Source organism: Microcebus murinus, chromosome 2 (genome assembly GCF_040939455.1).
Source record: "Microcebus murinus isolate Inina chromosome 2, M.murinus_Inina_mat1.0, whole genome shotgun sequence".
NCBI classification, from domain to species: Eukaryota; Metazoa; Chordata; class Mammalia; order Primates; family Cheirogaleidae; genus Microcebus; species Microcebus murinus.
The window spans coordinates 120440945-120463790 of record NC_134105.1 but is presented as its reverse complement, the minus strand read 5'-3'; the positions used below and the strand labels follow the sequence as shown (position 1 = coordinate 120463790).

General features: G+C 34.7%; 1 protein-coding gene across 4 annotated transcripts in view; it reads right to left on the bottom strand.

Moving 5' to 3' along the window:
• Window positions 1-22846, bottom strand: part of RABGAP1L (RAB GTPase activating protein 1 like) — a 689918-nt gene that overhangs the window by 271053 nt on the left and 396019 nt on the right. For all 4 annotated transcript variants that reach the window (XM_076000395.1, XM_012765066.3, XM_012765067.3 and 1 more), the window contains one exon: window positions 4567-4680. In XM_076000395.1, coding sequence (XP_075856510.1) covers window positions 4567-4680 — 114 coding nt within the window. The remainder of the gene's footprint in view (window positions 1-4566; window positions 4681-22846) is intronic.

The window sequence follows — 22846 nt, the reverse complement described above, 5'->3', positions numbered from 1 at the left end:
TCATTCCATAACAAATAGCCCTCATTCTGAAGCCAACGCAATTCCAAAGACATGAGTAGGAGGACTTCCACAGATTGCTCACAGGTAAATTGGGCTATGCAGAGTAAAGAACACTGGACTATAATTCATTAAAAACCACTGCCATTTAAACTAGAGCTCATTCAGGCACCCAAGGAAGAGGGTTGAATTAAAAGTAGTCAAATAGCTAGAAAATTGAATTGAAAATACTATCAACTAAGTGAAAAATAATTCATCACATAACCACAAATACTCCCTAAGCAATATTATTTATATTGTTTTCTAGGTTTTCAACTAAGTCTAGAAAACAATATAAATAATATATGATATCTCATTTTAAGAGTTAGTGATCATTTGCATTCTTCAAAATTGTGCAGATCACTCATTAATATCAAAATATTACCTGAAATGTTCTAGCTTTTATAATAAATCCAATCTTTTTTGATAAAAATATTTGATAAAACAAGGGTTAAGTTTATTTTTGTCCTCCCACAAACCATTATACTATCAAATTACTAATCCGGATGAACAAAGGCATTGATCTTCCTGTAATATATCTAATCTTTCCAATTAAATTCACAGCAGTATCCTCTTTTTCAGAAAGCAGTTGTTCTAATCAAAAAATTAGAAAAAGCATTATGCACAAATTAAATTGCATACCAAAAGTCACTTCTATCTATACTGTTGTGAATAATATTTTATCTGATTACTATGCCTGACTGGTCTTAGGTCTTATAAAGAGATGCATATCTAAAAGTAAACCACTAACTGGGCATACTGATGTGACAGACTCAAATGCAATAACACAAAGCCAGGTAAAGTCTTCAGGTTAAAGAAGACTCCTTTATAGCTTTGGTATTGACAGACAGGTAATAACTGACACAGGACTTAACTATTAAATTCTTCATTCATCTGTTATATTTAGGGAAAAAAATTTAAATACTTAGAATCATAGCAAATTGGAACTGGAACAATCTTATCATACTCCACACTCTTACTGATGAGGAAATCCAAAAAGTAATTTTCCCAAAGTCTTAGACCTGCTTAGTGGAAGAACCAAAACTAGAACCAGATCTCCTGATGCCCAATCCAACCTATCTATATCAACCTGTCTCCAAACTTAAAACAGATTTTTATATCACATGTAAATTATAAAAGTGCTAAAGACACTTGAGGTGGTAGTATATTTTTCCTCCTTTCAAGAACACTCTTTTAAAATATGTTATTGACCTAACTAATAAGAAAGACAGGGAAGGAAAGAGGGAAGGACCAAAACTTTTCATTTGCAGAAACCTTTCATTTGCATAAAACTATAAATTTGAAAACCTTTTCATTTGCAGAAACTTATGAATTCTACTATTATACTTTCAGCTCAACTTTCCCCATATAAATTTATGACAAAAGAAGAAGCTTTGAACCATTTCCATTTCCTCCTACTCTGAAAAAGATATTAAGAGGCAAAACTGGAATTGACAGGACCATTAAAACATGACAGTAAGTTTTTAACAGTCTTCCCTCTAATCTGACAGTTTAGATCATTTATCATTTCACCAAAGCCACTTTTCAACTTTTCAACTACAGAGTCAGACTGTTATATCCTTGAAACCAGAGTTGACTTCTAAACTTATTGTAACTGAAATTCTCTTAATAATTTCTGCTCAATTTAAGAGCACAGCATATTGTATCTCTACTATAGGCTCCACTGACGAAGAATTGTCAGAAATAAATGAGGAAATATATGTGAAAGCACTCTACAAATATGAAATTATTTTAACACATGGAAGGCACTGTATTTTAATAAAGGTCTATAATTATGTTGTTGATGTGACTAAGAAGCACCATTATTAGTGGTAAATCATTAGATGCATTTTCTTTAAAATCAGGAGCAAAAGAAGGATGTCTCCTATCATTGCTTCATTTTTACTTAACTTCATTTAACACTATACTGGAGGTTGTGGTCAGTGCAGTAAGACAAGAAAAAGAAAAAGAAAAAGAAAAAGAAAAAGAAAAAGAAAAAGAAAAAGAAAAAGAAAAAGAAAAAGGATTGGTAATGAAAAAGCAAAACTGTCCTTATTTAAAGATTACATGACAAAGTGGCTAACATAACATCAAGGTATTATTAATGTTAATTCGGGTCTGTGCAGGATATCCAGAATGGAAACTCAAAGGGATATTGCTGGGTATGAGGTATTATCATAGTTATTATTCTAGAAATAACAATGTTAGGAGTAAACTGTACTCAGTGGCCTTAAAGGTTACAGATAAGCAGCTTTTGGGAATATGGGCAGAGGGGTCATAAAGTAAAAGACTATGGCTCAAATTAGAAATAAATAGGAAAGGAAAGTGAACACAGAATCTTGAGAAGAACATTTAATTCTAAATTTTACATATAAGTATGCTATCCTATTTAGGAGTTATCACCACCACTCAAGGTTTCCTGGCATGAGCACTGGACAGTTAAACAATAGCAGATCAAGAGGAGACGGAATTCATTCAGTCACAAACCAGGTGGTCCACACAGTAGGGGCCCAGCAAATGTTTCCAACTTTTGCTGATACATATCTCTCTGCTCACCTCCATTATCAAAGATTGTTGTGAAATTATTTTTATGTACGTATATTTTAGTACAATATTAAAAGCCTTAATAATTTTTATTTAATATCTTGAATATGATTTCATTTATTTGTTTTCTACATCTGCACAAAATTGTGTAATTGGCTACTTGTCTATAATAAAGTATCTTAGATCTACATTTTATAATATTCTTCTCAGAAAGGGCTTAAAAACTATCTAATCATGTAGTAAAATGTACAGTGATAATCTAAAATAGCTACATGAGCTGTGTAAATGTATTAATGAATATTTTGTAATGAACTCAAGGTTAAATTATTATTTCCAACAGTAAACCAAAGAGTACCAACTATTTAAAGGTGCCAAATGTAACTATTATTTTTGTATTTAGTAATGTTTCAGATAGTTCCCCTTTGAATATTATATAATAAGGCAAATACTATTTTTACTACAATGGAGCAAAATTTTAAGTCAGAAGCTATAAGCATATTAGAACCATCTGCTTTAGTTATATGAAGAAAATATCTAGTATCAATTAGAAAAAAACTAAGGGGAAAATCACTGACTAGCTAAAAATATACTAAATGCTAGGGGAAAAATGTTGTTCCATATGCCATAAGTCAGACCCTTCTAAATAAACTTAGAAACTATATAAATTTTCCTCTTCTTTACATAAGTCAGAATTTATTTAGCTTGCAGAATTTCAAAGTGGCAGCAAAAAATTTTAAATAATTAAACTTTGCCTTTTTCAAGCATGTAACAAATATATTATACATTTTCTTGCATTGTCCAATGGTCTTTGGTACTTTTCAAAGTAGATGATGTATTATTTTCCAGAGGTCAGTATGCTCTCAGATTGTAAGTTACTTATGTATCTCTAGCTCTGAATGATACAGTCATATAACAATAGATTTCTGATCAGTGTATATTTATAATCTTCTAAAATAGTTAGAACAAATAATGTGAGAGAGGGAGAAAGAAAAATAAAAAAGACAGGAGTAAGAAGAGGGCAAAACCACCAACATGCAAGAAGGACTTTAATGAAAGCTGTGTCATTCGCAGAATTAAACACCAAATTTACTTGGCTAGAATATGTAGGCGAGTGCTTTTTATAAGTGCTTGCTTTTTTTAAATAGTAAATATAAAATGAAATAGGTTTGTGAGTATATCTCTGACTACATACTGGCTAATATTTTCTACTCATTAAAAAGGCTAAATTTGATTATTCAAGAACTGGTTATCTAACTTATAAAATAGCCGTGTTTGCCTTTTTCTCAATATTATAATCAGATTTTTGGGTAGTTCATTATTCATTAACAATATCTACTAGAATGGTAGATGGAAGCAATGTGAGTATACCCACCACACTCCATTCTGCATATAAGCTTGAAAAATTAATAGTTATTCTCCTCTGACAGAAACAGAATCTTTCGTATCTAAGCAGAGCACATTTGGTGAAAATCAGGAAACAGGTTGTTTTCTCCCCAAGCCTACTTACTAATAAAGAGGGAGAAGAAAGATCTCAAAATGGGACACAAAAACTGCACAAAGATGTACGATGTGACATAACTCAGAATACATCAACCACATCAGAGAACTTGCCAGTATTCAACAACAGGCCCCACATTGATTCTTACACTTGCCTATTGTCAAAAAAAAAAATCGAGACAAGTGCTATATTATCTTGTCAAAAGGGCATCTGGGACTCCTCTGAGCCTTCACAACACAGCTGGAGAGGCCCTTCTGTTCCTTTCCTGCTAGGAGGAGAGCCACGCTCATGTGGAGGTGGGGAACAAGCAGCCAAAAAGAGTCACCTTCTGGATGCAGTACTGAAGATCTGGTAGTGTATGTGTAAAGCAGAGAACGCAGTATAGTGCAAATAAGAAATAAAGACAGAAAACAATCTAAAAATCTTTAAATGGTTCCTAAAAGATAGCCCCATGATTTAATTTGGAAAAAGTGATATTGTAGCCCTACCTTGCAGATCTTATACAGTGAGTCCTGACCATCTCCTCCAGTATCTTTAAAGTAATCATGTGCAGGAAACGTACGATGAATATCTCGAGTAATAACACTCTCCTGGGCTGAGTCCTAAAAACGAAAAAAACCCAAACTAGTTATTAAATTAAAAAATGTTTTAATTATGAAAAGTAATATATGTACAGTAAACAATTCAAACATCATAAAAAAGGTAAACAGCAACCCCCCCCACTAAAACATTTCTTCTAACCCAGACCCCATAGTCCCATTCCTCAGAGATAAATGCTACCAATAGCTTCTTTTATACCCTTTCACCCATCTATCTATAGATCTATGAGTGTGTATGTATGTGTATGTGTGGGGGTGTAGGAAGGTAGGGACATTGTATACACACCTCTCCATAGACAGAAACTGAAGGAAACTATCTGTTCCTTTTATTTTTTTTTTCCCTGCCCATTATGGTTTGCAGGAATCTTTTACTTAATAGAACAACTTATAGAATGTTCCTAATCAAGACATGCAAATGTAGTTTATTTTCTTTAGCAGCAGCTACTAAAAACTTAGGTACATCTGTATATAGATATATCATAACTTATTTGACATTCTTCCATTAATTACTGCATTTTTAATATTTGTTCTATTTATGTAACAATATCACAAGGAACATTTTTATATATATGTCTTTCAAACATGTTCAAGCTCATGTTCTTTGAGCTTGAATTGCTAGGTCAAAAGATATTTGCACTTTCAATTTGCACTTTCAAGAAGTACTCTCTCTCCAGAGTTGTACCAATACATATTCCAAACAACAGCAGAGTATGTATATCTTCACACCCACCTAATACCACAAACTATTTAATTTTTAAATATGACAATCAGAAAAATAAAAACTCAGACCACAGTCATTTAAAAAGTAAAAATATTATCAACCTTAGCCCCCGTTAGGTCAGTTATACAACTCACCCACTCCACAAAACAAAAAGCTTACAAGCTACTATATTAAGATGACATATGCTTTAAAGATAAACCTAGAGATTTTTTAGACAGATTCAGGAACCAAAAGCTAAAAATTGAGTAAAATGCTAAGCCTTATAAAAATGATTAATCATTCACTTGATTTTATTTTATTCCTGGAAACGTTTATCTGTTTTAATGTCAAGAAAATAAGATGAGACTACTTCTAGCAACCCTGATGGTGAAAATATTTTGTACAATTCAAAGAAACATCCAAGATTACTAACTGTAAATTAAAAGCATTGTTTAATGACTTGTCTCCATAAAGATTTGAACAAATCCCCTCTCTTTCAATCTCAAATCTAGAAAGGAAAAAATGATTAATATATGAGTTACTTTAATGAGTGCTATTTCCCTTTCTCCTTACAGCTGAGAAGGATACAAGAAGGGGGTAGTTGATTGCTCTAACTTAAGCCAGTACCTTCTCTTGCTGTCTTTTTCATTTTAGCTGCTATTTCATGCTGGGTGGTAATTAGATCTTATATCATGTAGAGAAAGAAAGGAAGCAAACTGAAAAGTTCCAAATTTGCTAGCAAACACCAGACATATTATAAATCAATCCAGAGGAAATTCTGATGGCTTACAGGAATGGAATACTAAAACTGAATTAAAATAGACCTTTAAAAAAAAAAGCACCATAACTTAGGTAAAAGGATACTTAACTTTCAAAAACGATACCTAACTTTCCCATAAAAGGAAAGTTTATATTTGTCAAGGTGAATGTAGTTTCTAATGATAAAGACATTTGGGGTAGGATGGGGATACAGAACAAAGTTAAGTTTTAAAGGTAATGTATAAAGAGATACATTATGAAATATTTGTTTTATCTGGTCTGGAGTATAAGTATGAAAATATGGTAACCAGGTAGACCAAAGTTTTCACTGCCCAGCTTTTCTCCAATGGGAAAGTTCTTTTTCTGTATAGTAATAGTTTCCATACATAAACTACTTGAAAGATGACCAGTGAAAACATTACTGCTGCCACTGCTGAACTATTTCAGCGGCAAACATGCCCAGTCACCCACATGGTAACTCTTTCTATACTTATGAGAACCTTAACAGAAAGAAATCACTGGACTATATTTCCCAGAAACTGCTTACACATTGAGCATCATGCTGTGTTTAAATGGTACCAGTAGTTTGATTCAGGGAAACAAAAATTGATCAAAAATTTCCAGGAAGTAAATATGCATAATACTGAGTAATTTTTTTCTATGCTACATGATCTTCCTTGTTTAAGAAATAAAGGAGCAAAATCAAATGAAAACAGAATCACCAACTTTTCCTTATTGCATAACATTTCCCTTCCTAGGATTACTTTTCAATGCTTTGTACATACATGTATGTTCATAGAGTTTGCTTCTTGTTTATTGCTCTCGGTTGGCTAAAGCAATAATTTCTGGAATTTCACTTTATAACTAAGTTATTTTGCTACCTTGTTCACTGATTCCTTTCATATGAGTAAGTGTCAAGAGGTATAATAGATTTTTATAAACCCATTAATAGGAATGAAATTATATACTAGACTAATGAAAATTAAAAGAAATAATTGTGTTTTTGAAATAAAAGCTAAAGTTAATCCACCTCCCAATTACCTATGACAGGTGAGAGCAGAAACAGTACATATTTTAGGATCCGCACATAATCCTCCAAATTCACTCACTCACTCATTCAACAAATATTTGAGTCAGAGTCACCAAATCTAACAGTTTCCAAAAGGAAGCCTAAACAATTTTTCTCTTCAATATTAATTCCTTTCTTTTTAGATTTAACTCCAATTGTAGTGGTCAATCTTTATAAGAAATAAAATGAACAGTGAGGAAGAACAAAAAGAGTCCAAATAATTCTCCATCTAAATATCTGGAGTGAAAGAGTTTCATGTGAAAACATTTTATTTTTATATGGCTAAAAACAGTTTATAGCACGACCAAAACTGATACGAGGTCATTTTCTTTGAAGGCTCCCATAAGCAGTGACTCCCTAAATCCTGCCAACTGTCTCCAGGATGAGAAGAGGGAAGAAATCATTCCTTCCCGGGCAGCTACTTCACCTATATTTAGAATCACAACTTGCCCCACAATTTACTTCTCAGAGATGCATCTCCTATTCTGCTCCTCAGAGTCCAATATGATGTTTTAGTGGCTTTGGAGCCAAATTCATTGATTCCTGCTTTCCTCATTTAATACCTATAGGATCTCAAACAAGTTATTTAATCTTGCTAACCTTTAGTTTCTCATCTGTAAAATAGAATGATAATACCAAATGCATAGTGTTATTTAGAATAAAATAATGTATGAAAGTGCTTAGCACGTTGCCTAGGATAAATTGAATACTTGTTAAATAAATACATATTATTATTAATAATTATTCCACCTTTCCTTAAGAAAATTTCATTACTTAGCTGTTTAAGTTTTTTGGTGTATAAATATTTTAGACAATCTTCTGTATTTGTGCACTCTAAACAATAAATAACTGTTTGGGGAGGTATCATAAACATTATGATTATGAAACAAATTCCCCTAGAGATTTACGGCATGAGGGTATAGTAAAGCATACACATCCTGTTTAATTTCCTATCACACATCTTAGTGTCCCAAATTATCTTTGTTTGTAGCAATCCATTAGCAAAAGAAAAAGTGGATAAAGTACTGTTTCTATCAACTGATACACACTCTGGCCCCAGCTTTGCATATAACCTATACAGTAGAGAAAGATGTATACAGACATAGTCAGAAGAAGTAGAAGAAGGACAAGGTGGAGTAGAAGTTAAATTTTCCAGAGCAGTCATAATTTCAATTACTACTTTAGAATTTAGCTTCTAAGGATTAGAGAAGGATTGCAGTCACGGTTAAGGAAAGGACAAATACCACCATCGAAAGTGCATGCCTCCCTCTGGACCATCAACACCAAAAGGTAACTTACAGGCAAAGTCCTTGAGATCTTCCTTTCTCCTGCCTTAGTCAGGCTGGGCCATGCACAAAGCTGATTCAGACCACAAAGTAGTGACAGGTTTATAACAAAGTCTGAGAAGTTCAGTTTTATATCCTATACCCCACAAACCTGATACTACTACCACACAGAAACTAAATCTCAAGGATTCTCTTTAATTTCTAAACCATTAAGTCATAAGACTAAACTTATCCTCAAAAAAAGACTTCAATCTCTAGTGAATAAAATTAATGGTCCAACAGAGGATATAATTTAGCTTGGTGAAGATCAGTTTAAAACCAATTCTAGGAGGTATGGTAAACAGCTTGATTAACTTTTGATCATTTTAATGTGAGTTCAATTTAGAGGCTATCAAGAGTATTACACAAGCTGTTCTTCCAGTATAACTTATATAGCCTGACATGTTTACAATTCTCTTAATTCCTATTTCAAGAAAATCATCACTGACTTACTTGTTGTGAGAAAGAAACGAATGCAGCACACAAGTGTCAACAAGTATTAGGAAGACAGATTTGGATGACCATAGCCTATTATTTTTTTATGAAACAATTTCTGGGCTGTCAACAGCTAGAAAGGTATTTTAGTGAGGATGAGGAAGACTGTTTTCAAATAGAACCTTAGCAGCAGCACAAGTGTAAAAGTAATATCCTGACAAATGAACACCTTGTCTACATCCTGATTTGCCATATTTTAAAAACAACGATGGCATCTTTTCTTATTAAGCCCTATTGTCAAGTACAAAGCATAAGATGCATTTTTACTTTACATCTACCACAAAATCATTTCAAATTTGCAAGTACCATGCCAATCTGTTATTGTCATTAAAAATGACAATGTAGACCATCCCTAGCTACAATCAGTCAGCAGATAAATGACTCAGAGCTGAACAATTTTTACCTTAGAATGTTCCTTCTATTCTTACTCCACAAGGATACTCCTTTAGTTCTATGTTGGATGGTAAAACATTGCAAAGTGGATTGCTAACATGTCCCTGGAAGCAGATGGGTTTGCAGTGGTGGGTCTGATTTATTTGCCTTGATGTCTGACAAAACTCCAAAGAGGCAGAGATCAAAGGAGAAAATATAAAAGTATATTCTAGTTTCAATCATGCTACTAAAATCATGAACTAGAAACAGTAACACAAAAAGACTGGATCATTATGAGCCTTTGTTCCTTGGATATAGGGGAGAAGTCTTAACGTAAGTAGGATAATACAGAAGCAAAGAAATAAATCTCTACTAAATCATATCGTGAGCAAGCTGCTTTCCAGGCACTGCACACACATGTGCCAAATGCCTCGGAATCAAAGCTTGGCACAAAGGTCAAACATATAAACCATATTCTGTCTTCAAGTAGAAACAAATCTCTTCAGGGAAAGTGACAACAATGAGCATTAAAGGCAGCAGGGAGAAGAAAGAGGAGGAAGTGAATTTATAGACCAAGCAATTTTCATGATGGGTATCTTACTCCTGAAGGAAGTGCTGGGACGGGAGTGGGAGATATTTGAACAGAAGAAAGCATTCCTTTGGGACTAAAAGACAAGGAGGCACTGAAGCCTATGGGCACAGCTTGGGTTTTCCAGAGTTCCTCTGTAGCTTAGGTCAGATGACTCTCTATGTTGAATATCTAGGGTTACTTTTAGACTCCAAATACATCTACCAAATACTCCTATGTCCATATTTGGAGAAGCCTTCATTCCCAGGGTTACTGACAGTTCATTGTTTCAAAATTAAGGTTCAACTGGGGTATCTGACAGTCTTGGAACTCATATCAACGAACAATAATAAGCTCTGCAACTCCTGTTAGGATGAAGCAAAACAGTGGAAATCCATGGTGTTATTTTCCAAAGTTAGAAATATTTCTAACTTTGTATTGTTTATTAAATTCTTAATTATAATTTTTAGCAAAACTTCCCTTTAAACTCTTTTGAAATATATAAAAATATTAATAAGGGAGTTCCATATTTATTACCTACTACATAAAATAATATTCTTTGACTTGTCAAAAAAACTTTAAAGAATGCCTGTGATAAAACCAGGATTTGATAAACATGCCTATTTTAACTTAATTATTACATTTTATAATTTGACTAACATTTACCATGTGTGTACCCAGAAATTGTTTTTATAAGTTAAATAATTTTAGAAAACATTCTACTACTCCCTCAATTACTTCAGATGCTTCTCTTTGAAACTCTTTATGCTCAATTACATTTTCTTAAATTGAATATACACAAAAAATTGAGCTTTCTATTTGCTCTACAGTACAAATTCATTCAAAAGTATTTCTGAGCACTTACTAAGAATCAGGCACTATTCTAGATGTAGAAGATATAACTGTTAGCAAGAAAAAGTCTCTGCCCCTACGGAGCTTATATTCTAGTAGTAAGTGAGAAAGACATTAAACAAACAGGGATATAATGCTGGTTGGATAGTGAAAAGTACTATCGAAAGTAAACAGGATAAAGAAACAGTGAGGAAAGAGCTGATATTGTAGATAGGGTGGTTTTGCCTCTCTGAATGAGTACAATATTTAGAGAAAGAGTATTACAGTCAGAGCAGAAAGCATATGCAAAGGTCCTCAAGTGGGAGCAGAATGGCAATACTTCTCTTGAAATTTTCCAGCATTTTGCTGACTTTCATGTTTATAGATCTCTTCAATAAATTGCAAAAAATGACCCCAATATTTCCCTGAATTAACGTTACCTCAGAAATGTATAAGTATCAATATAATTCACATTATTTTTACAAGATGCTTTAATTCATGTATTTGAATAATATGTTCCTAGTTGCACATGTCTATATGAAAACAATTACCATTCTAGCATTTATTTAACAGTTGTTACATGTAAGATATCATATTAATAATAGGATCAGGGGATCAGGACATAGTCCATAATGTCTCTAAATTGCAAGAGGCTTAAGATCAATCTGTAATGACAAGATATAGGTATAAATGTCAATGGAAAGAAACACATGCTAACAGCCAAATAAATTATATGGGCAATGTTAGCTACAGCAATTCAGTGGAAAAAGTGATTGCACAAGGGTTCAAGTGGTGAAAGTGGCGTTCCACAGGAGATGGGGCCTGGGCTGAGCACTGTAGACAGATGGCCTCAACAAAACCCAAATGTCATGAGCGAATGAAGACATTGACATTGACAGCAAGTGTGGTGTGAGCAGAGACCCCAACACAGGAAAGCTCTTGGCATGCCCAGGAGACATGACTCTGATTGACTGCAGAAGGAAATTCATAAAGGAACGAGTTAGACTCTGTTAATTTAGAAGACTTTTTAAAAACTACCTTTAATGCAGTACATCCAAAGTTAAACATATTATAACCACTATTGACCACTGTTCACTGAGTTCTTGAAAAATCTACACTTGATCAGCGAAATGAAGAATACTATATGAAACGTAGATTACATAATTACCGAAATGATCTTGTAGTTGACTTGCATAAAGGGATAGCTGGAACTTTAAAGGAGAATGAGTACATTCTAGTCTCACTCAGCCATTTAAAAAAGAAAATTGAACAAGAACTGCACACCTAAATAAATTTCAATACTGTATATATTTTTTAAATTCTGTAGGATCAACAAAGCTTGCCTGCCTACCTTCCTGCCTTCCCTCCTCCTCTCCTCCCCTCCCTTCCCCTCCCCTCCTCTGCTCTCTTCTCTTTCCTTTTTTTCCTTCTAGAGATAGGACTCACTGTCTTACTCAGGCCACACTGCAGTGGAGTGATCACACACAGCTCACTATAACTTCAAACTCTTGGACTCAGGTGATTCTCCGGCCTCAGCCTCCTGAGTATCTAGGACTACAGGCATGTACCACCACGCCTAGCTCATTTTTAAATTTTTCTGTAGAGATGGGGTCTTACAATGTTGCTCAGGGTGGTCTCAAACTCCTGGGCTCAAGTGATCCTCCTGCCTTGGCCTCCCAAAGTGCTAGGATTATAAGTGTGAGCCACTGCACCCAGCCAAAGTTATTCTATCATGGAATATGAGTTTTTAAAAAGGCAATTAATTTTTTTAAACAAGTCAGGTTATATAATTACCATTTTGTTCCATTTTATAATAGTACATGTTTCCATTAACATAAGTTTTTAGCCACCTAGGAGTAGAAGATGCAATGATCACAGCACCATTAATAACAAAATAAATAAGAATGGCTAAGAACAGAAGGGTTTGTTCCTGAGAGACTATAATAGTTTTAGTTCTCTATTATAAGGGTTATTTCAATAAATTAAATATCCTAATCCATCTAGTAAGTGTACAGTGGGGCATTTTTTTTTGTTTACAAATTCTGGTTAATATTATAGCTTTCTTTTATGATACTTTCTTCATTTTTCTCAGTTCAAGATGGTTAATTTTTGTTTCTCCTAAAGATTTTGTGATTATACCTCCTCCATAAGTAGAAGAAAATTTTTTTGAGATAGGGTGGATTTGAAACTTGATTAATCCTTTTTGGAATAAAGCCAAATCACAATTAGAAGTCTAAAGATTTTTATTCTACACTCTTTTTTTCCATATGGATTCAGAAATGAGGATTACTATTCTAAGAGTTAGGAGACTAGGTAAATACACATCCTAGCTCTTGGAAACAGTATATTCCTTTTTATTTTCTTTGCTGTTTCTTCATCTGCTTACTTCTTGTCTTGTGTTTTGCTCCCTCTCCATGATTTTTCTGAGTAATCTTATCCATCATATCTGAGTAATCTTATCCATTTGTGACTCCAAATACCATCTGTCTTCTCACTCCTAGATCTTTATTGAAGTAAATTTTGATTATCAGAATCATCTGAGAAGCTATTTCAGAACATATATTCCTATATCCGACCTAGATTTAATCTATCAAAATCTCTATAGTACTTCCAGGCAATCTGTATTTTAACAAGTGTCTACAAAGCCACCAACAAAAATCCACAAACTTACTTGGGAACTACTAGTCTAACAGATCTATCATTCCATATTTAAAATATAAGTCAAAAACTCAATTCAGAATTTCCCACATAATCAATTGTCCTTTTTATTCTCATCTCAGTGGGGTGAACTTCTACTGACATCTCTGAGCTGACACACAAAGAGTTGTTATTGAAGTCTTCTCTTCTTTTTCCCTCCCTTAATCAATTGGCCCTCTGCACTTCCACTCTGTTATTTTCATTAACTGGTATTCATGTCTGAACACCCCCACTTGATGGCCACCTCTAGGTGGACCATGATCAATTCTTATTTATCTTTGTTTCCCTGGTGCCTGAGACTTTAGTAGGCAGTGAGTAAGTGAGTGCTGATAAATCATAATAAGGGAAACAGGTAGATTAACTATCTATTCCTCATGATGGAGAGACTTGAGTTTTATAATTTTTGCTGTGAGTTTTAAATTCACTTCCAACATCATTTAGTTAAAAGTAGTAACAAAAGGAAATAATTTGCAAGAAAACAAAAGATAATGTAAAAGACTCATAAACTGCCAAACCAAAATTTCACAGCAAAATGCATACCAAGATCTTTATTTCTAATATCAAAGATGACATGACAAATAATTTTAGATATCATATAAATGACAGAAAAAACAAAGTGGAGCTCCATCTTAAAACAGAAATTAGAAATCCTCCCACTATTGGATTCATCCAAAATAATCAAAAAGCTGTTTGGGATTTTCTTATTCAGTTTTACTTCCTTTTATATGAAAAAGCAATAAAAAATATAAAGATAATTCAGATGCTGCATTATTTTAAAATCAGTCTTATTACCTTAAAGTGACAAGGATGGATCACATAATTAATGTTTGTAAAACTCTGATAGAAGCAAATTATGTTAAATCTGATGTTTTAGAAATCTCAAATATCTTTCATAGTTTACATGTTAAATTTTTCTCCGTAAAATAGCTTGAAGTTGTAGATTGATCTCAAGGTTAAACAAGAATCAGAAATTTCCTATTCAATGTACCTCCAGATTACGGTATATAATAGGCTCAGGTTTTAGCACCATTCAGAGATAGAAATAGTTTATAATTAAGGTATTTTACACTTTTGAAATGCCCCTCCCCCCCTTCACCAATATATGTATTTGCTTTTGATTTATATGCCATGTTGTTCACAGTTTTTTATGCAGTTTTTTCCTAATAGACTTGAGGAATAAGAGAAACATTTTAAAGCCTGAGTTTCTAATAAAGGGAAAGAAATGCAATTGTTATACATATTAAGAAATTTAAAAGTAATTCCACTTATTCTTCAAGTAGTAAGTTTCCATTTGTTGAAGATACTTAGACTTGATCCAGGGGCTGAAAGAAGGCTTCTTTCTAGGAATTTGGCCCTGCTTTTTTATTTGGTTCTACAAATAAAAGCTCTCTCATTTTTCCAAAATTTTAAGTGGTTGGTAGCAAGTTAGACATACAAAACTATTCTTTTTTTTTTTAATAGGTATTTATTTTTTATTTTTTTGGCATATTATGGGGGTACAGATTTTAAGGTTTCAATAAATGCCCTTTCCCCCCCAAAACTATTCTTACATTGCCAGGTAATTAGGTGTAAGTGTTAAGTAGTTCACAGGAAAATTTTATTCTTTAGATAAATCAACCATTGTTATGTGATCCATCCTTGTCACTTTAAGGTAATAAGACTGATTTTAAAATAATGCAGCATCTGAATTATCTTTATATTTTTTATTGCTTTTTCATATAAAAGGAAGTAAAACTGAATAAGAAAATCCCAAACAGCTTTTTGATTATTTTGGATGAATCCAATAGTGGGAGGATTTCTAATTTCTGTTTTAAGATGGAGCTCCACTTTGTTTTTTCTGTCATTTATATGATATCTAAAAAATATATATTGAACAAATATTTATTGAATAAATGAGTCTATCTATGATAGAAAAAAGAAGAAAATGGTGAACCTAGGCAGAAAGGCAGAGAATAAAGAAAGGGGTTGAGTTGCTGCTTAAGTAGAAGGTGAGTCATGCCTCATACTGAGCCACCAATGAAAACTAGGTTGGGGCAAATTTTCCTTTGCTGGGCACTCACATCTGCCATGTGAAATGCTTTGAGCTGACTCCCTGGGAACAGGGTTTATAAAAACCATCAAAAAGGCAGAATGTTATCTGATGGGACAACTGCCACAGCCAACGCCATAATTCACAACTTTTTCACCCACAAGAAACCAATGGTCTCATTGTTCAAAACCCTACTTTGACAGGGGTTACTTGGAGGTAACTTGGGAGCAAGTCTTCACACCTCAGTTCACAGTGCTAGCTTTCTGACATAAAGGAAAGAAGGATCACAGTAGCCTTTACTCAGATTTATAAGGCACACATTTTGCTTCAATCTATATTCAACTCAGCCTAAGCTGAAATGCTTTATGAAGATGGTGTAGTGCTGCAATTATCTAAGTAGCCACTGAAAACAGCACTCTTCCAAGTTAGAATTTCTTGCCAGTTATGGCTGTGATATTGTGTTCAAGATCATACTGTAAATGATGCAACCCTAAAACCAAACCAGAATGGTGTAAATCAGAAAATCTTTCACAAATGTAGTTAATTTGAGAGTCACAGGGAGAGGAAAAGAGTGGTGGCTGGTTTCGATTGTTTAAACAACAAAGATACAGCATTGTGATCCTGAGTATCAGCCAAGAAGATGCCTCTGCTTTTGCCCCTAGGGGAATGTCTGCAACCCCTGAAAGCTAGGGAGAGGTGGAGACTTGCAGGGTAAGTGGGCAAAAGAGTGGCCTGGCTCTAGCCTCTGAGAGCAGGATTGCAACACCACTGGACCACTGTCCATGGAAAGAATCAAGGAAACTTCAGCAAAGTGAAAGGGGAAAAAGGATGATGGGTGGGGGCAGGCACAACAACATTTCATAAGTAGGAGAATTCTTGTTAGTTTTTTGTTTGTATTTCAAAGAAGGACTTTAGCAGGGCAACTGCTACAAGAATCAGGGCCCTGTGAAGAAAATATATTCAATTCAGTGTGTTCAACTATAATGTGAGCTTTAATTATCTTATAGTTTTATAATTCCGTAAGGGTTAAAAGCAACTGTGTTTTGTCCTAGCTTTAGGGTTGCCAGATAAAACACAGAATGCCCAGTTAACCTGCATGGGATGTAATATTGCATGGGATATACTTATATTAAAAAATTAGCTGTTGATTATCTGAAATTGAAATTTAATGGGACAACCTGTGTTTTATTTGCTCAATCTGGCAGTCCTACCCAGATTACTATAACAATATTGCAATGTGGGAAAAAGCAATTCCCGAGTATTTTCACACATGGTTTTATTGTTGTTTAACAGCTTTTAAATATTTTTGTCTGAAAAGTAACATATTTGATATAAACTAGTTACATTTGACTTTGCAAGCTAGCTGTGTTAAATTTATGTAATAAAAATAAGCAAATACTACTTAAAAGCTACAGATACTCTTATAAATAGAATAAGAAAGATGTGATCTAAACTATAAAAGACTGAGAGGAAAATGAGAACATCTAGATAACGATGGACAGACATCATCATTAGTGAGAATCCCAAGCCTGTCAGGCACAGAAAAGCTGAACTGATGACTTGGAAAGATCAAATTAAGATATAGCAGACTGGTCTAAGGCCCCTGAAGACATGAAAGCAGTGAACAGATAAAGATTCTTCTCAGAGAATAAATCACAAAGATGCTGAGAATGTTTGCTTCAACATTGTCTCTCCTCTGATCAAATGCCAAATAAAGATCAATCAGTTAACATCTGAAAAAATTTTCTGGTCACAGAAGAAAGTAGCTTCAAAATTAGCATAATGACATAAACCTACACTTGAGATTTTAGTACTATGTTGTGCCTTATCAAAGGATAATTTATTTCTCTGGTATTTACATTGCAAATATTGATGAGAAGTAGTATCAGGGCACAACTTGAAAGACTTAGTGGCTTTGGTGGACTAGGGACAAGTGACCTTTATAAACAACTGTCAATTCAAGAAAAATAAAAACTCATGGTTGCATATTAGAACCAAATTGTTTTTTTCATTAAAAAAATTTAATAAAATAAATGTTAAATCCACAACTTGAACATTCTTATTTTTCTGGAGAGTTTTAAATTTTTAATGAAATTTCATAGACTATTCAGCATTATAGTATCTGATTATAAGGGTGTACATTTGAACAAACTATTAGTCTTTCTTTGATTAAATTATAAATTATTGGCCGGGTATGGTGGCTCACGCCTGTAATCCTAGCACTCTGGGAGGCTAAGACGGGAGGATTGCTTGAGCTTAGGAGTTCGAGACCAGCCTGAGCAAGAGAGAGACCCTGTTCCTACTATAAATAGAAAGAAATTAGCCAAACAACTAAAAATAGAAAAAATTAGCCAGGCACAGTGGTGTATACCTGTAGTCCCAGCTACCCAGGAAGCTGAGGCAGAAGGATTGCTTGAGCCCAGGAGTTTGAGGTTACTGTGAGTTAGGATGATGCCACGGCACTCTAGCCCAGGCAAAAAAGTGAAACTCTGTCTCAAAAAAATTATAAATTATTGAATTGAAAGATGTGATTTTTCTTCTCATATTGTATTCTTTCAATTAGAGAATTTTAAAGTGAAAAAAGTTTAAGTAGAAACTTCTTTAATATACTTACATGCACACATACACGTGATAAACCACTTCCTTTGAAACAATTTTCATCAGTAACTTCTATCATTTTGCTGCAACCAAACTACCACAGAAGGTGCATAGCTCCCAAGGCTTGGGAATTGACAACCTGCCATTCCAACCGTCAGAGCTAGATTCATCAAGGGTCTTGTGGTCTTAGGAGATAAACCAAATAGACTAAGTACATGCTTAGGGAATGAACAAAACAGGGGAAGTGAAAAATAAAGAGTAGAATTGTCTTGGAAAATCTTGGTATTTCAAACAAAAAACCACGTAAGTAGTCATGATGGGATAATCCGGAACATTGTTAAACTTTCTTAAACTTGCTTCATGAAGTACACTCAGCAAATCCATTGCCTTTGGGCCCCACCAGCCTGGTACCCCCCCCCCCAATCCAAGACTATCTGTTTTAACCTTCAACTGGGGCAAATCTGATTTATTTTTATGTGCCCTACCTGTCCAGTAAAGCACCAAATGCTCTTTCAAGCTGGGGCAAGGGTGTAAACAGGACTCAGAAGAAAAGAATGGGCAAAATTTAGTCTTCTTTGGGGGAGGGTATCCTAAAATTAGATAATGGGCCATGTTCCAAAACTAGGCTGTGTGGGGTTGCTACAGTATTGATCTAGAATCAATACTATCCCAAAGAAATATAATACAAGCCACAAATGTAAGCCAAATAAGTATTCTAAAATTTTCTTATAGCCACATTAAGTAAAAAGAAATAAGAGAAATTAATCTTATAAACATTTTATTTAACCCATGTATCTGACATATTTTCATCTCAACATGTAATCAATATTAAAAGCTATAAACAAAATATTTTAAATTCTCTTTTACATATTAAATCTTTCAAATCTAGTCTGAAATTTTTTACACTTACTTCCTTTGTTAATTCTGACTTGCTACATTTCAAGTGCTTGATAATATATGTGGCTAGTGGCTACTATATTGGCCAGTATAGGCCCAGATTTTAACACAAAAGCTACATTGTATACCTTCAATCCCTTTGTCACAAACTTTTCTCTCTGCAGGGGGCTAGAAAAAAATTTTTTTGAGTGGAAGAGTAAAAATGGAGAAGATTAGGATGGAAATGAGGTTCTTAAAACCTGTCTCCAAGAGTGTAAGTTTATTGGCCCTATGACTAAACATTACAGAGAAAAACTGCTTATGTTCTTGCTTCTTCCATCTGCCTTCTATGATGCCCAGGTTTCTTATGAAGTGGCCAAGCCCATCACCAAGAATGATCCTTCTTAGCTGTGCTTCCACATGGGATATAAACAAAGATTTATCTTGTTACCCTAGGCTAATAGAGAAACACCGGTAAAAAGCACAAACAGGGGCATGATCGTAAACATTTTCTAAAGACTTTGGCTTCAGAGAACTCCACATATGATTGTGCAGATCTCAATTTTTGCTCCAGGGACTGCCAAAAATTATGGAAGCAATTTAATTTAATCCTGTATTGAGAGGGCAGGGATCTGATTATGTTGACATTGCCTGAGTTCTCCATTTAAGCAGTGAGAGTGCTTAAAGGCTGGGAAATCCAAGTTCAGTTTGGGGCTTTTAAATTGTTCCAGGTCTCTCACACTTCTTCAGGCACAATAAACAAGAGCACTAAAGATGACCCTTCACAATGGAATGCCCTTTTCAGAAAGCATATGGTAGCAAAAAAAAATAAAATAAAATAAAAAAAATTGGGCTTTGAAGCCACCTACATACTATATATTCTCAGACAACTTAGTTAATAGCTCCAAGCTTTATTTCTTCATTCCCCCACTACCTCACCAAAATGGTAAGGATAATTCTAATTTTCAAATATTGTTTTCAGATCAGATATTATCTATATCAATCATAGTACCTGACACATAGTAAGCATTCAACTCATATTATTGATCCTAAAATTCTTTTGCTTTTTCTCTATAGCACAAGGGCATAATTCTAGAATATGGAAGCTGGTCAACTCTAGAGCCTTCTGATGCTACCAGGAAGCCAGGTCATACCCAAAACTTCTAAGACAGTGTCATGGTAAACAGATTGGAAGTTGGCAAATGTATGGCCATCCCTGGAGCTCCTCCCTGAGTTATAGAAAGTTTAAGTCTCCATTGCTGGCTGGGTGTGTGTGGTGGCTCATGCTTGTAATCCAAGCGCTTTGGGAGGCCAAAGACGGAGGATCCTTTGAACCCAGGAGTTCAAGACCAGCCTGGGCAACACAGTGAGATCCTGTGTCTATGAAAATTAAAAAAAAAAATTAGGTGAGCATAATAATTAGGTACACACCTATAGCCCTAGCTACTTGGGAGACTGAAGTGGGAAGATGGCTTGAGCCCTTGAGTTTAAGGTTACAGTGACCTATGATTGCACCACTGTACTCCAACCTGGGTGATGGAATGAGATCCTGTCTCAAAAAAAACAACAAAAAACCCAAACAAACAAAAAACAACAAACAAAACCGCCCCCCCCACATACACAAAAACAAAACACTTCATTACTGAGTATGAATCATTACATGATTATGACCTACTACTTAGCATACTGGGTCATAATCAGAATTAAAAGAATAAAGAAATAGTTAATACTGTAGTGCATCTCATAGGATTATTTCTGATAACTTGCTTCTGTCTGACAGCTAAACATATATATGGAAAGGGTAAAAAGTTTGAATACCACTACTTTAGAACACACTAGAAATTCAAGGAACCCTGAAACTTCTAATTTCCTAGGAGATACAGATGGGCAGGAAAGAAGAGAGCATCTGACTCCCTTGGAAAGGAATTTTGGGGGGAATTATGAGATCTGTCAAAGATGGGCTCTGAAATATGGATGTGAGATAAGGATATCACAATCCTAATGCTGATCAACATGGCTGTCTTCTGTCTAATACACCTCAAAGCACTACAGGACAAAGTACAGCTGGTTAACTAGATGACAGGAAATCTTCAATGAATAAAAGTCATTTTTTCACAATTTCTTCATAAAAGCACTTCAGAAATATAAGAGTTAAAGCTCTGGTGAAAGGAATTTTCCTGACTTTATAAATAGGACCTGATATAAATCCTTTTTGTGTGTGGAGGTAGAGATTTACATAATTTGAGAATCCTAATAATGTGGATAATACAAATGCTATAGTTTGCATTGCTATTTTTGGTTAAGATAAGAAAAATCAACCTGCATTAAAGCACATGTAATTTTTTAAACAATGAAGCACCATGGATTGGAAATGCTTGGATTAAAGAAAAAAGTCCTAGCACTTAAAGCATAAAAGAATTAGGGAAAACAAATCTGCGTTTCATAAAGCTAACTCTATCCTTTCTTTAAAAAAAACCCACCTCTGAACTTACAGATTCTACCCTCAACATTCTACTGAAACTGCTCATAAAGGGTACAGTGACCTCTGAATTTTCAAGCACAAAGCATATTTTTCAGGGCTCATATTGTGTGAAGTAGACAGAGACTTGCTAACCATTCCCTTCTTCTTTTTTTAAAGAGAAGGGGTCTTGCTATGTTGTCCAGCCTGGATTTGAACTCCTGGGCTCAAGCAATCTGCCAGCCTCAGCCTCCCTAGTAGCTGGGCCTATAGACACATGCCACCAAGCCTGACTCCTCTCACTTCTTTGTAGCTTCTCAGTTTCCTTTATTGGCAACTTTTTCTTCTGTAAAATTCTTATGTGTTCTTGCCCCCTTTTTGCTCTTAACCAACACTTTCCTTGTATGATTTTGTACATACGAAGGCCTCAACTTTAAGCCATTCACTAATGATTCTCAAATTTTCTCTCCAGGCTTCAGACGTACATATTAAATTGCCTACTTAGTATCTCCACCTGACTGCCCCACGGATACCTCAAAAACTCAGTGTACTAAAAAAACACCTCATCATCTTTCTCCCAAAGCATTCGTTCCTTTCCATGGCCCTGCCCCACTGTGGTGAATGGCACCACTCTCTATTTAGCCCTGCAAGCCAGACATTTGCGTGTTACCACATATTCATCCTCCTTCCTGACAGTGTCAAATCATTTACAAAAACCTATCTGTTCTTTCTCATTATTATTCCTCATATTTATCACTGTTTCTCCTTTGTTTCTATTGCCCCTACCGCATGGACCTGTGCTTCCTCTCCCAAAAATATTATAATAACTGGGGTTTTTTTGCCTTAAAAATTCACTGAGATATAATTCAAATGCTAAAAAATTCACTAATTTAAAACATGGAATTCAATGGTTTTCACCATATTCACAGAGTTGTGACTTGTGTCACAAGTCTAGGTTTAAAACATTTTCAAATGTTAAAATAAACCTCATACAGTGTGGTCATCACCCTCCAATATTCTCAGAACCCTCTATAAAGTTGCCTATTCTTTTTTTGTTTTTTTGAAGACAGAGTCTCACTCTGTTGCCCGGGTAGAGTGCAGTGGCATCATTATATCTCACAGCAACCTCAAACTCCTGGGCTCAAGTGATCCTCCTGCATCAGCCTCCTGGGTAGCTGGAACTACAACAGGTGTGTGTCACCACACCCAGAAAAGTTTTCTATTTTTTGTAGAGAGGGGATCTCGCTCTTGCTCAGGCTAGTCTCGAACTCCTGACTTCAAGCAGTCCTCCAGCCTCAGCCTTCCACAGTGCTAGGATTACAGGCATGTGCCACCACATTGGTCCAGACAGACAAAAGAAAAAAAGTGTAAACTCTTTTGGACTCCTTTGCC